The sequence below is a fragment of the Excalfactoria chinensis genome, chromosome 7 (genome assembly GCF_039878825.1).
Source record: "Excalfactoria chinensis isolate bCotChi1 chromosome 7, bCotChi1.hap2, whole genome shotgun sequence".
In the NCBI taxonomy this organism is placed as follows: domain Eukaryota; kingdom Metazoa; phylum Chordata; class Aves; order Galliformes; family Phasianidae; genus Excalfactoria; species Excalfactoria chinensis.
In genome coordinates, this window is record NC_092831.1 from 7,940,942 (window position 1) to 7,955,874 (window position 14,933).

Consider the following 14,933-nt stretch of genomic DNA (forward strand, 5'->3'; position numbering starts at 1 on the left):
GCAGGGCTCCCGATGCCTCTGGGAGTGAAACCCCGCTGACAGACGACGCTGGGGCTGCCTACCAAAAATAAGGTCCAAAAGAGCAAAATTAGCTGGAGTGCCGGGATGTAACACAGCGGGAAGGGCGGGGCGGTTCCGCTCTCCCCGGAGAAGAAACGAAAGCGAAAGGGGAGCGGCGCAGGGGCAGCGCAGCCATGGCGGGGCCGCGGCCGGGCTCCTTCCCGCTGCTGGTGCGCGGAGATTGGGGCACCGCGGAGCCGCCGGCCGCGCTGCGCAAGAAGCTGCTGCTCTACTTCCAGAGCCCGAAGCGCTCGGGAGGCGGCGAGTGCGAACTGCGGGGGGGAGCCGGGCAGCTGCTCGTCTGCTTCGCACAACCCGACGGTGAGCCGGGACGGGGGGGGCGGTGGCCGCAGCGGTGCCGGCCGTGCGGCGGCGGCCCCCATCCTCTGACGGGTGCGTGCGGTGTCCGCAGTGATGCGGCGGGTGTTGGACCGGCCGGCGCACGAAGTCGAGTGGGGACCCCGCGGGAAGCTGTCGCTGCTCGTCACCGCGCTGCCGCAGGAGGGCTCCCGTTCCCCGCAGCAGCCGCCCGCGGAGCCCGAGGCGCCAGGTAAGCGGCGGGCGGAGGTCCGTCGGAGTTCGCTGTTACGCGACGGACGTCTCTCGCCCGCCGCCCCGCTCCTTCCTGCCGGGGCTTCGCGAGCTCAGAGCGCGCTCCTGCAGCCGCGTGGTTAGAAACAAGGCAAAATATTTCAGCCTGCGGCTTTGCCTGCGTAAAATAAAGCGAAATCCACGCCGTGCCAGCTCTGGAGTACGCACACTGAGCCTTGTCTTCGTTACCTACGCGGCGGCTGAGGGTGCGCTATCGTTTATCTGCAGCTGACGAACCCGTGCCGTCTGTGCCCATCCACCCCCAACCGCCGGCCGCAGGTACGGGGCTGTCCCCGCAGCGCACACTGCCTCGGGAAGTGCCTCCGGAGATGCACGGTGAGTGCTAAGGGTGCCCCTGTGTGTGGGAGATTGGTAATCACAGCCTGAACCTCTGATTGATCAGCTGAGGCAAGTATGGGGTCAGCTATGGGAGCACAGGTGAGAGTGATGTAGCTGTGCTCATGGAAAGGGTGGAGCTCGACTCCACCTCCTCTGAGACCTCATTTAAGGGCTGACCCTCACTGAGGCAGTATCTCTTGGAGATTGCTTATCAGTGAAGACTGCCTCAGCTTCCTCAGCTAAGGCACCACCACTGGTGAGTTTCCCTTTTACTTATAATCTCTGTACATTTACTATCATCTTCTTTAACATCTGTATACTAGCCATCTCTACACCCTGCAAGGGCATTCCTAGCTGCCACCAGCAGCACCTCCTCAGTGAGGCAGCGTAAGGACCCCGTCCTACCTTGGTTTGTTATTTAGGGGGGACTGAGCCACGTAGATCACAGAGTCGCTTTCATCCTGACACAAACTTTTGATGTAATTTTGCCCCATTTCTGTTTCTTCTTCCCCATGAGGAAAGTATCCCATGTCAAACTTACCCACCCAGGGTGGGAAGAAGGGGAAAATGGCATTTTTCTTGTTTGTTTCCACATGGAGCTGGTGCCCAGGAAGCTTCACAATGGGAGCATCCATCAGCTGAGAAGCCTGAGCTGGTTGTGAAGGCTGGTGAGATGGAGACTGCCCCAGAGCTTTGCCAAGTGGAAAGAACTGAAGTATCTCCTCCTTCCCCCTTAATCGTGCTTAAAAATGTGAGGGAAAACATAAGCAGTTATATGTTAACCATGCTGGTGGAGAACATCAGTGACTTGTCGGAGGAAGATGGTGACTTCAGTGTGGAAATGATACCTGAACTGCGGGCTGCAGTTGTTGCTTTCACTGGAAATGCTGGTAAGGAAGAATCTGGATTGTGAGTTTTTCTTGCCTGGCTGCTTCTGTGCTCCTGGGAGGGAGTCCAAGTGGGAAGGGAACAATGTGTCCTCTTGTAGGTGTAAGGAAGAACCTCATCTGGTGTCCTTTGAAATGAGGTCCGGGTCTGTAACAGTCCGTGAAGTCTTTTATCTGTAAGGTGCAAAGGCCAGTGAAAATGGGAATAAAGAATAGAATATGGATGGGCCTGAAAGTCAGCTGTGTACAATGCCATTAAAAGATAAGATGGGTCATAGAACAGATAACAGGCTCTAATTGCCAAAATGTGTTGTCATAAGTTCGCATGGATTTAAAGGGAAACTGAACTGGTTAGGACAGAACCTTCTAAGGTTATTAGGGAGTTATTAGGGAATTGGTTATTAGTTATTATTGGGGAAGCAGCAGCATCTTAAAGCTGTTCCCCAGATGCCTGCTGTGGAATTAACTCCACGTGCTCACCTGATGTTTCAACACCAGCTAGTTGTGGAGCAACTGCATGCTCATTGTCATTTGTTATTGTGGATTTGGGTTTTTTCCTGCTTTATTGGTGACTGATGATGTGGGCATCATCCAGGTGATTGAGGGGTTTGTCTGCTGCTGCTTCTCACCAGTGAGAAGCTGAGGGGCTGTCCTGGTTCCTGCCAAGACTTTAGTTTAGTTTAGATTTTAGTTGAGGAGAGGTGAGGGTGGGAAGAAAGAAAGAACATTCTTATGTGGCAAGATGTAGCTGTATGGACACCACTGTGTTGACAGATGGCTTGTAATACAGTGACAGCCCGCTCCTATCATAGCAGAGATTGAGCTGCTGGTTCAATCTTGGGTTGTTTTTTTTCCCTTGTTTCTCTTTCTAGCTACAGCGGACATTGCTAAGAAGTTAAACCAAAGCGAAAGGGCAAAGAAGCAAAACTTAACTGCGCATCTCCTTGAGTTAACAAACTGTATCAGAGCTGAAAATATACCACCTAACACACCCAGTGACTATATATCTATGTACTTTGAGAACAAGAAGAATGGAGGCGCGCAAGTGGCAGACGTTCATCAACTGCATAATGAAGGTGCAGCTATCATTACGTTCAGGGACCATCAAGGTAACGCGGAGTTGTGCAGCCTTTATTTCTTTGTGGTTCTTTCACTTAAAGACCCGAGTTCAGGTTTTCTGAAGAAATGGCTGTTTTGCTCTCAAATCCAGCATTTTTGAGGCAGTTTGAATAGAGTACAACAGAGATGGGGACGGAGGCAGTGCTGTGCTGCATGTATTTCATCCTGGAGGCAGGCAGTGTTAGTTCTCAGCTGCCTCTTCCTAGTTTAGCTTTTGGCATTTAAAACTACTCTTCAGTAATTTGGAATTACTGCTGTTTGAAAAGGGGGGAAGCTTCGTGTAATACTCTTCTTGGACATAAACATTATGGTAAGCGAATATTTTTAAAGATCCTTGGGTTTACGTGTTGGCAATAGCATAACCTGTTTTGTTTGTTTTAGACGTAAACAACATCTTGTCAAAGCAGCACTCGCTCAACAGAAGACCGATCTCTGTCTATCCTTACTACAAGTCACTGGGAACAGCTCTGTATGGAAAGGAAGGGCCGCAGATAAAGAAACCAGATCCAGTTACGGTGCCGCTGGACCCCTTTATCTGGCAGTTCTTACAGAGAAAAAATAGCCTCATGGAAGCGATACGTTCTGAGATGGCAGATTGTCACTGTGAGATAACATGGCCTAAAGGCAACTGTGCAGAGCCTAAAGTTATTCTTCATCCTTCAGCTGCTTTGTCTGAGAGGAAGAGATCGGTGGTTCAGTTGGTCAGGACATGGAATGCGGTGGCTTCCACAACATTTTCATTCAGTATATCCAAGTACAAAGTAGAGAAGCTTAAAGTCAGCACGGAGGTGTGGGAAGCCATTAGAAGCAACATTAAAACCCACAACGAACTTTTGATGATCCCATTTACTTCCAAGGGTTTACTTGTCGTAGTTGGCCACAAAGATGTTCTGAAGAATGTTGTCCGAGAACTGAATTCGCTGATAGAAGAAGTCACCAAAGAAATTGAAAGAGAAAGACGAACAACTGAAGAAATAGTGATTCTGAGTCCAGGGGACTTTGCAATTTTGCAGAGTATCGGGCTCGAAGAAAGGATTCGCATGGAATTCCCAGATCTGCACCTAACTTACGATCATATGCAGAAGATAATTAACCTGTATGGACTGCGTGAGGAAGTTTATAAAGTCAAAGGGGAGATACTGGTTAATGTGCAAAAAATCACTAAGAAATCTGTTACTCTCCACCCTTTCGTTTTCCAGTTTTTACAAAGTATTGATAACGAAACCCTGTCGCAGAGCCTGTTTTTGTCGAAACACATCAGTGCCTTTTACGAGCTTGGCCCAGATGCTGTCCTCCTGAAAGGAAACGATGAGGAAACTCTCCTAAAAGCAGAAGAAGAGCTAAAGAAGGAACTGGACTACAAAAGCATTGCCTTAGAAGATGAGTCCGTCATCCAGAAGGAGGAATGGACAGCGCTCACTGAGGAGAACTGCTGTAATGCAACCGTAACAGTCACTCAGAAGGAGGGTGAGATCATTGTTGCTGGCTTTTCTCAAGCAGTAGCAAAAGCCTTTGAAGATCTTTTTAACTTTGTAGATGAGAACACACAAGTACAGAAAGTCATCGGAGGAAAGCCCGTGGCAGTCCTGATGTACATCGAGAAAGAGAAGACCTCTGTCTTGGATGACTTAAAGAATAAAGGTGTGAAAATTGACTTTACTAAAGTTATATCCTTGAGCGGACCCAGAAGAGAGGTGCTGAAGGGAACTACCCTAATTGAGCAAATGCTGTCCGGGCTGCATTACAAGTGTGTGGTAATTAATGAGCCAGGAGCCAAGTCGTATTTCAAAGAAAGAGAACCCTTTTTTGCTGCCAGTGTGAAACAGGAGTTTAACTGCCTAATCAGGCTGGAAGAGCAGCCACAAGAGTATCCAGAAGTACAACAACAACACAGTAACGTAGGCAAGTGCTATGCACAGATGACCGTGCAAGGAGTTCTAATAGCGGTTTATAAAGCCGACTTGTGCACTCATCATGTTGATGTTGTGGTGAATGCATCAAATGAAAACTTGAAACACATCGGTGGCCTCGCTTGGGCGCTGCTCCAGGCAGCTGGTCCAGAGCTGCAGGCTGAGTGTGATGAGGTGGTGAGGAAGATGGGGCATCTCAAGGCTGGGGACGCGGTGATCACAGGAGCGGGGAGGCTCCCCTGCAAACAGGTCATCCATGCTGTTGGGCCCCGGTGGAAGGAGCAGGATGAAGCAAAGTGTGTGCACTTGTTAGGACAGGCCATTAAAATGAGCCTGCAGCTGGCTGAAACGTATAATCATCGCTCCATAGCTTTCCCTTCTGTAAGCGGAGGGATTTTTGGCTTCCCGCTGCACAAGTGTGCAAATGCGATTGTGTCAGCCATCAAGAAAACCCTGGAAGAATTCAGCAGGGACAGCTGCTTGAAGGAGATCCATCTTGTGGATATCATAGAGGATAATGTTCAGGCTTTCATCAAGGCATTGAAAGAAGTATTTTTAGATGATGTACCTCTTAACAACCCGGTGCAGCAGACCAACAGAGTTCATCAGCCTAGCAAAAAGGCAGCTTCTCAAAGCAGCATGAACTTTGCATTGGTGACAACTGCGGAGGGTCTCAACATCATGCTGAAAAAAGGAAGCATTGAAGATGTCACAGTAAGTGTTTTCAGTGAGACGCTGTCTGTCCAGGCTGAAAGGAAGCGTGTTTTTGCATGTTTTTTTAAATATGGAAAGGGGGAAAAACAGAAACAAAACCTTAAAAAGAAAATACAGCAAACAAAATCCCTGAGTCCATCACCTGGACATCCTGATTGCAAGAATACAGCTGAAATATGGCACTTGTGCAGAGATAAAAGCAGGTGCTCAGTGCCAGTTAATGAGTACCCTGCCATTGGAGAGCAGTTTGACTGTTCTTGGACCTGCTGTGTCCCATAGCAGCACAGCTGGTCCGTGCCTGTACTGCTGAGCCCTTGGCCCAAAGCTGCCCGGCTTGCTGTGTGCCTGTAGGATACTGACCTGGGGAATGCAGAATTTTAACTTATTTTCTATCAGGTTGAAGTTTATTCCACTGTTAACTCAGCTTTTATACTGCTTCAAGCAGGCTCGTGGTACTAGAACTAATCACAGCTTCTCTATTTTATTCCCAAGCCTTGTTTACTCCAATTGCTGCCCTAGAAACTTTGCTTGCAAATCAGCAGATAGGCTCTATGTGATGAAACTATGAAAACCTTTGAAGTCATTACTTAAAGCTGGAGTTCTTGCTTGTGTGTTTTTCAGACAGATGGTGTTGTCATCAGTGTTGGTGGAGATCTACAGCTTGAGAAAGGACAGCTTGCCAAAGCTTTGCTAAGCAAGGCAGGGCCAAGGCTTCAGGAAGATTTACATGACGAAGGCCAAGGAAAATCACACAGTGAAGGGTCTGTGTTCACAACAAAAGGCTACGGACTGAGTTGCCATTATGTGTTTCATGCTGTCACACCTGGATGGTCACAGGGAAGTGAATCTTCAGTGAAGGTACAAGAGTTTTTATTTAGCTAAACTCTTAATTTGAATGGGCTTTATAGAAGATTTAATGCAACTTGTCCTTTGAAATGAAGGAGGCTATCCTAGGAGATGAGTGAATTTGGGCTGTTTTTTGAGCTGTGTTGCTCGCACCTTGTTAACTAGCATGTTCTTACTGGTGTGTGTGATTGTACTTTGGTGCTAAGAGATGGCACTTTACCTTTTAGCTGAATAATAGTTCAGGAAAAATTAAATTCCAGTAATTGATAAAAGAATTGTGCTTTACAGATGTTGGGCAAGATCATCACCAAATGCCTGCAGACTGCTGAGGAACTGTCTTTAAGGTCCATTACTTTCCCAGCGATTGGAACAGGGAATTTAGGGTTCCCAAGTTCTGCTGTTGCTAAATTGCTGTTTGACAAGGTGTATGAATTCAGCAGTAAAAGGAAAACAGATTCTCTTCAGGAAGTTCACTTTCTGTTGCATCCAAAAGACGTAAATAATATTCAGGTGAGTTACTTACTGTGCTATTCTCTCTCCATTGCATGCTATCCTGTTTGGATCTATCTCGTGGTATGTGGCTATGTGCTGCTCTCCAGAGAATCTGCAGGCTGTTTGTTATCATATAAAGCAGACAGCAGTTTGCTGGCAGTGTCTTTTGCATGTAGCTTGTCCTGTGCAGCCCTGCTTGCTTCCTGTCCTTTTTTATTCCCTGGCAATAACACAGATGAAAGTGTAATTACTCTTAGGAATGTGCTTGATTCTTCCATACATAGGGCTCACCTACAGACAGACTCACTGCAACTTCTGCATAGATGTCTTCACTCTTGGAAGAGTTTCCAAGGGTTTAGCTGAAGTCTAAGAAGAATGATTATGTTAGGATTGAGTGCTGGTAAAATTCTCCAATGGAAAGCAAACCAGTGTTCTGCGTCCCCCTTTTTTTTTGGTGTCGCTTTAGAGCAGGTTTCTATGCTTCCACTCATTACTACAAGGGTTGACTGTCGTTTCCTTTTTCTAGGCATTTTCAAATGTATTTGAGAGACGATGTGGCAATGAGGTAGATGAGGATAGCGAAACCACGGGTAAGTTTGTTGTACAGAGGCTATGTTCGTGGTGATGTATTCCTACTGCAGTCTTCCCTTATCTCCTGGGAAGAACTGGTCAGTTCCTGGTTATGTGTCTTAACGGGGCGTCTTGGGAGTACTCTCAAAGCTACATTCAGATCAACAGTGAAACCAGCCTGAAATGTCTTCAGTCCAGTCCAATCTGATGGGATTGCAGAATGTCGAAAATGAGCATTTGTTGAAAACTCAATCAAGTTTTTACATAGACAAAAAGTTGCTGTCATGTAGTAGAGAACTTGCCCCAAAACTCCCTTTGAGACCAGAGCAAAGGAGCAAGACTTGAAAAGTTTGCTGCTGGCATTACCTCCATGCTTGATAAAGGCTGATACAGATACGTGTTGCAAAGAAACTTCTCTATAGCAGTAGTGTAGTAAAACATGTTTTTTTTTTTTTCCTACCATTTCAGCATAAATAGCAATGATGGGAGTAAGTGAAGGTTGGTCTGAGACTCCCATGAGAAGGAATGGTTTTCAGTTAGTGATGTGGGCAGTGTTCTCACAGGTAGAGTCCAGAGACAAACTGTGGTCTCTGCAGGCATTATACCCAGGAATGCTCCTCTGCTCAGTCTCTGTATTTATGTCCTGCAGATTTCTTCAGTCCTGTTTCAAACCCAGCACAGGATGTATATGAAATGAGGATTGGTTCCATCACGTTCCAAGTGGCTGCTGGTGATATTACCAAGGAAACTGGAGATGTCATTGTAAACATATCAAACACAACTTTCAATGCTAAAGCAGGTACTTCAGTTGGTATTACGTGTGAAAATAGTGTATGTGGTTGGGAGGACTAGGTAAGGTGAGCGGGAAGCTTTCTTGTTATTCAGTGCCGCTGGATAATGCATTTAAGACTTGCAGAAAAGTGAAATTAATAACTTTAATTTTTCGATAGAGTCTTTTCACGGAGCATCTCTTAGAATAAAGGAAATAAACCTTATTTGTGATTTTTACCTCAGTGAAACTCTTCAGGTTTCTCAAGATGTCTTTTTTGACTTGAAAAGCATAAGCCTAAAACAATGCTATCCAATCATAACCTGTGCTTTTACCAAAAATGAGAGACTATGCAGTATCTGATTCTGCCTCAGGGAGTACTTCAATGTAGTGACTGTGGAATCGTGTTCTTCTTCTCACTCAAGGTGTCTCTAAAGCGATTTTGGAAGGTGCTGGAAAAGAGGTTGAAAACGAATGTGCTGAATTAGGTATGGTGCAACTTTTCTCTCCTTTCTGAAGGCTCACTTGCATGACAGGGAGTTAGTTGGAATTCTTTCTCAGTGCCTACTGCACACCTATCTGTCTTATGCATTGTGTCACAGCAACTACTCTTTAATCAGTTAATGTGATATGTGTAAAACAGGGAAAGGAAAAGGAATTTCCAGGACAAAACATCATCTAAACCTTTGTAAAGAACTAGATCCACCTATGTTTACTGTTGTCTTCAATAACAACCCACTACTGTACCCTCTGTATGACTGAGAGGGAAAATCTTTGCGTCTGGGTTCCTGCCTTAGAAGAGGCATTTGTAGATCAAACTGAGCTAGTGAACAGTAAACACAGTGAATGGGGAGTAAGGATGAAAAAGTATTTGGCTTGAAAGCCTGTTTTCAGGCTTCCCTTATATTGTTAATGGAAGTGAGACAGTCTCTGGTGTGGAGGTCAGCTGCCAAGACCAATGAAAGGAAAGAATTACATGGGGGAGATGAGCAGTCTTGTGTAAAGACTGACTGTAGTGCTTAGTCTGCATGAGCTGCAGAGCAAACTTGGAAAAGAAAGGCACGCAAAACTTTATTTGGCAAACAAGGCAAATAATTCACAATCATAAAGTGAATCCCAGAAAGTCAAAATAAAGAGAGGAGGGTATTTATCAGCATGCAGAAAGAGACTTGAAGCTTATTCCGGGATGCATTTGTTATCGTTTCTTATCTCCTAATGTTGATTACTACACATATTGTAAATAACTGTTGATTGTTTACTAACTCCTGCTTACGTTTCAGCCTTGCAGCCTCATGATGGCTATATAACCACTAAAGCAGGAAGCTTGCCGTGCAAAAAAATAATCCATTTTGTTGCCCAAAATAATATCAAAGTGCCAATCTCCAAAGTGCTCCAGGAATGTGAATTACAGCAGTACACCTCAGTTACCTTCCCAGCAATTGGAACAGGTTTGTGTCTTCTTTTTTCCACTGGTTCAGTACATGCAAGTTCTGCAGATCTCAGAGCTGAAATATTAGTTTGTCTGGAAAGGTAGTTCTTTAGTGCAAAAAATATTCAGAAACTGCAGCCTTTAAAAATGTCACCGGAAACTTATGAAGAGACTGGGAACTTAATCTTTGCAGTTAGACAGTAGGTAATGAGTACGAGTGCTCTAGAGCTGACTCTTGGTAACAAAGATTGAAGTTTATTTATGATATATACATACATATACGGAGAACCGTAAGTATTTGTTACCACAGCATGGAATGTGAAGCAACTCACTGGTTAAATCCAGAGCTAATTTTCTGTTGGTAAAATCAGTAGATGATGGAATTCTGTCTAGCAGACACACAAGTGGGTATGATCTGGGCGGAACGTGAACATGTCAAAAATGTCTGATTAGCCATTTTTGCTGATCTAATGAGAAAACAGGGTAACAAAATTCCTTATAGTAAGAGAATCAGATTTATGGTTTCAACATGGAGAAACTTCTTGCATGAATAAAACTGGAGCTGTTTTAGAAGCAAAGAGGTCCCTACTGAGAGCCAGTCCTCTGGCTTGTCAGGTAGGTACCCAGGCGATTTCATCAACATCGTTACCTTATCAGTTGCTGTGTCAGCGATAGCAAGGTTCCATTTCTAAATTGCTAACGTGAAGTCAGTTGTGAGTCATTTGTTACCCGTGTGATTACGGGAATGATCATAGCTGTTCTTCTAAAGACGTTATAAACCTTGTCAAGGCTAACTATTTATAACTTGTTCCAGGACAGGCAGGCCGTCTTCCAGATGTGGTAGCCGATGAGATGATGGATGCAATAACTGACTTTGCAAGGAATAACTCTACTCCATCTGTGAAAACTGTTAAAATAGTCATTTTTCAGTCACATCTGCTGAGTGTGTTCCATACAAGCATGAAAAAAAGAGAAAATCCTGGAAAAACTAAATCAAAATCATTTCTTTCCAGGGTGGCATGTAAGTAGACATCACTTGTAAATAGAGGCAATACATCAATTCGTTTAATATTAAACATTCTCAGCTGGTGCTACTAACAGCATTTGTGTGTCTCGTTGTAGCACTCGTGCTGCCTGAGAAAAATCCTCCGAAGGAAAAACGCAAAGTGATTTTGGAAAATAAAGTTGATCAGGCTGTCATTCAGATCTGCGGTGAAAACGAGAAACAAGTGGAAAAAGCAGAAACCTGGCTGAAAAGTACAATTCTGAAGGAGCAGTTTCAAAAAGAAATCAAGGATGACTCCATCTCGGATTTTGATGAGGCAGAGAACGAGGAACTGCGCGACCTACAAAAGAGATTAAATATTGCTCTTTTCTTGGGAGACAACTTTATTCGAATTACAGGATTTAACAAAGATGTCTGGCTTGCTTACTCAAGTATTCAAGACATGATCCACAGGGTTAAAATTGCTAAATATGAAGTGATCAAGGCAGAACTTTACCAAAACTTAATTGAGTGGAAATACTTGGAAAAGGATTCCTATGTGTCCTTTGACTGTATGACAAATATGTTATTGGAAAGTGCTCTTATAAGAAAGCAGAAAGATGTTTCAATCATCATTAACAAGAAAAAGTACAAGGTGGATATAGAACGTAGATATGCTACAAATGAGGAAGGACAGCGTATAACACTCACACGTACTGATAAATCTGCAGGTTGGTAAAAGCATCTTGATGTGTTGGGTGGATATTCACACACAAAGCCAGGCTGCATCTAGCTGAGTCAGAGTAAGAAATAGGAAGAATATGTAGAGGATTGTGAGGTGCTATTTGTCCATTTCCAAAGGAGGTGTTAGAGTGGGAAATGACAAGAAAAGAATTGTGCAGTTATTTAAAAGTGTTGGGAATATAGGTAATGCATTCAGAGGTTCTTAACAGGCTTACCAGCAATAATTAGGCGTGCTTGTAGCAGTTGTCATTCTAAATCATTTCTGTTCTCAAGATGGGCCTTTTTCTATTTATTTCAGTGACTTCCACTACAAAGAGCTGTCTTTCTCCTGTCCTTACGGGACTCTTCCTGGTGGATTACTTTTCTTCATCCCGTTTTACAGGGGCTCATTTTATATCTACATGGGATCAATTTATTTTCCATTTAACACTTGAAAACAAGTTTTAAGAAGGTTTAAGTAGGGGAACAGTTTTGTCTAGGAGGTACCCATTCCAACACATCAGTTGTCAGTGCAATGACCATCTGTAAACCAAAGCATCGAACGCCTCTGGGTTTTGTTTGGGTTGTTGGTTGGTTTGTTTCTTTGTTTTTAAAAGATAGACTCTGGGCTGACAGTAAGCGAACAGGCAAAAATGATAAGCTAGATGTATAGGCTTTCAGAGGAGTTTGTAGCAAGGCATGTTTTGCTTTAAGCAGTGGGTTTGGGTAAATGATTGATGTGCTTCTTCTGCAGCTCAAGAATCAACAGCACCCCCGGAAAAATGGGGCGACATGCAAAACCAGCAACTCAAAATAGTGGAATTGAAACCAGATACAGAAGAGTACAAACAAGTGGAGGAAAGGTTTCTGAAGACCACTCCGTCACTAAATCTAAAAATTGAAAAGGTAAAAGCATGTAATCATTTCTAAGCACAAATACAGCTAATGAATAATAACCGGTAAACAGTGGAAAAAATAATTCCCATAGGAATTTGTCGGGCGAGTCTTTACAGCAAAAGAAAGGGGCGCAGTTTTTATCTGCTTTCCTAATTGACGTACGTGTTCTGTTTCAGCACTATGGACCGCTCTTATGGCAGTGTAGAAGCGTATGCTGGATTGCTTGCTAACATGTCACTCCTCGATGGGGTAGCTCTGATTTGAGCTGGTTTGGTTGTATGAAGCCAGTTTGGATGTCATTGAGTTCTCCAGTAAATTTTTCCAGGCTCAAGCTATTAGATTCAAGCATTAGGTACTCCTGGAGTGACAGGGGACTAAGCACATCTGCAAGTAAAGGTTTCTTCTGCTGAGCAATCAACTACTCAGCAGTCAAGTTGCATGAGAATTTACTTAGGATGTCCCCCCCCAGTGAACAGGAGATTAGTGACAGCAGTGTCATCTGATTAACTGATTTAAATCAGCATCGGTTTGATGTTGCAATTGAGGTATTTGGTACTAGTCTTCAGCAGTCACTTCTAAAGCAGCTGGTGAGCATGCTCTTCTAGTGGAGCAGAACATTTTCTCCCTTAAGCCATGCATGCTCAGCAGGTGGATGTTCTGTGTATGACCCAGAAGCCTGCAAAACTATCTCGTATAGTTTCCTGTGGATTGTTTATGTTGTTGCACGTCTTGTTTTTAAACTTTGCAGATTGAAAGGGTACAGAACCCAACTTTGTGGAAAATCTACCAAATAAAAAAGAGTGAAATGGATGAGAAAAATGGCAACAACAATAACGAGAAGCTTCTGTTCCATGGGACGAGTGCAGAGTCGTTGACCCACATTAACAACTATGGATTTAACCGCAGCTATGCTGGGAGGAATGGTAATGTGAATTTCAGAACTACTGGTTTCCCTGCATAGGGCTAGGAATAATTTGCCATGCTGCCTGTGTAGTCCTGACATGTATGCAAAACTGTTTGATTTGTTACATCTCTCTACTGCAAATCAAAAACAAAATAGCCACCTCGAGAGCTTGCGTGTATCTTGAGAGTCACTGCTACTAATTAACCTATTTATTTGTTTATTTTTGCCTACAGCTGCACAGTATGGAAATGGAACTTACTTTGCTATTAATGCCAGCTATTCTGCTAATGACACCTACTCAAGACCAGATGCAAATGGGAAGAAGCACATGTACTTGGCTCGAGTCCTTGTTGGAGAGTATTCCCAGGGGACAAGAGGAGCAATTACTCCAGCAGCAAAACCTGTTGGCAGTAATGGGGTTCTGTATGACAGTTCAACTGATAATGTGAACAATCCATCCATGTTTATCATTTTTAGTGATATGCAGGCTTACCCGGAATACCTTATCACTTTCACTTAGATGAGCGTTTTGATTGCAGCCATGATTGCACATCGCTTAGCTTTTATTTTATAAATCTGTCCTACAGTTTAACCAAATACGCAGTGAAAACTATTTATAGTTTTATCCAATACAGCAGCCTCTGGTACTTTCTGGTATCATTGATCTAGGCTAATGAATTTCCTCTCAGAGTAGCTGATTGTGCTTAAGATGAGTTTAATCTGACGTGTAATCTAACAGCAGTTATCATTAGAAGTCCCATGCCCCCCCTGCCGTGACCCTCCATACAGTATTCTGGCCATCCTAGCTGCAGTTGTGCTGGTGGGGGAGTTGTAAAAGACTGATTGCTTGGTCTCACATTGCTGAAAGAGAGTGAGGAGCTACCATCAATTATGATGCAGGGCGTCATTTACAGTTGTCAATAAATGAACTATCTGTACTTAATGGCCTGTGTTTGTCTGAAATGATCAGTGGATATTTAGCATTTGTTTTCAAGGGGTCAGTTACTGAGTGCTGGGAGACTGATGTCTCTAATGTGGATTTATTTGCTTTTAATACAATAGCCCTCCCAGGCAGGTCAGTAAGAGGTTCTGTAAATGTGACCTAAGAGAGCCAGGAGGTAGGTACGCTCTTTGGGAAAAGAACTGGCAGGAGGGCCAGGCCCAGCGAGTGGTACTAGATGGGGTTAAATCCAGTTGGCATCTGGTCATGAGTGGTGGTCACCAGGGGTTGGTATTGTGGCCTGTCCTGTTCAGTGTTCTTATTGATGATCTGGACAAGGGGATTTAGTGCACCGCCAGTAGGCTTGCAGCTGACACCAATGAGGGAGAAAGTTTGGATAAGCTTGATGAACAGGAGGAGGCCAATGGGATCAGCCTTAATCAGACCAAGGGTTGGATCCTGCCTTTCATTTGCAACAGCCCCATGCATTGCTACGGGCTTGGGGCGGAGTGTCTGGAAAACTGCACGGGGGAAGATCTGGAGGTGTAAGCTGACAGGGGCTGAATGTGAGCCAGCTGTGAGTCCAGGTGGTCAAGAAGGCTAACGGTATCTTGGCTTGTGACGGTAATAGCACAGCCAGCAGGAGCAGGGAGATGATTGTCCCTTTGTACTCAGCATGGGTGAGGCTGCATCTCAAGGACTGCGGTCAGTTCTGGGCCCCTCACCACGTGAAAGTCATTAAGACACTTATAGTGTGC

The 14,933-nt window shown here is 44.4% G+C and overlaps 1 protein-coding gene across 1 annotated transcript; it reads left to right on the forward strand.

Moving 5' to 3' along the window:
* The first annotated feature begins 42 nt into the window (after window positions 1-42).
* Window positions 43-14,473, forward strand: PARP14 (poly(ADP-ribose) polymerase family member 14). Its single transcript, XM_072341755.1, has 17 exons — window positions 43-381; window positions 473-610; window positions 880-987; window positions 1,590-1,880; window positions 2,750-2,986; window positions 3,378-5,620; window positions 6,242-6,478; window positions 6,755-6,976; window positions 7,485-7,548; window positions 8,178-8,327; window positions 8,723-8,785; window positions 9,578-9,745; window positions 10,541-10,747; window positions 10,849-11,442; window positions 12,189-12,340; window positions 13,080-13,254; window positions 13,469-14,473. The coding sequence occupies exons 1-17, from the start codon at window positions 195-197 to the stop codon at window positions 13,753-13,755; spliced, it is 5,523 nt and encodes a 1,840-aa protein (XP_072197856.1). The 5' UTR covers window positions 43-194; the 3' UTR covers window positions 13,756-14,473.
* Window positions 14,474-14,933: the final 460 nt, after the last annotated feature.

What these genes read in the sequence shown, in the direction of transcription:
- PARP14 (XM_072341755.1), top strand. Translation starts at nt 195, where the DNA reads ATGGCGGGGCCGCGGCCGGGCTCCTTCCCGCTGCTGGTGCGCGGAGAT. An exon ending in TACGTTCAGGGACCATCAAG is followed by an intron (nt 2,987 to 3,377) that starts GTAACGCGGAGT and finishes TGTTTGTTTTAG; the next exon opens with ACGTAAACAACATCTTGTCA. An exon ending in GAAGCATTGAAGATGTCACA is followed by an intron (nt 5,621 to 6,241) that starts GTAAGTGTTTTC and finishes TGTGTTTTTCAG; the next exon opens with ACAGATGGTGTTGTCATCAG.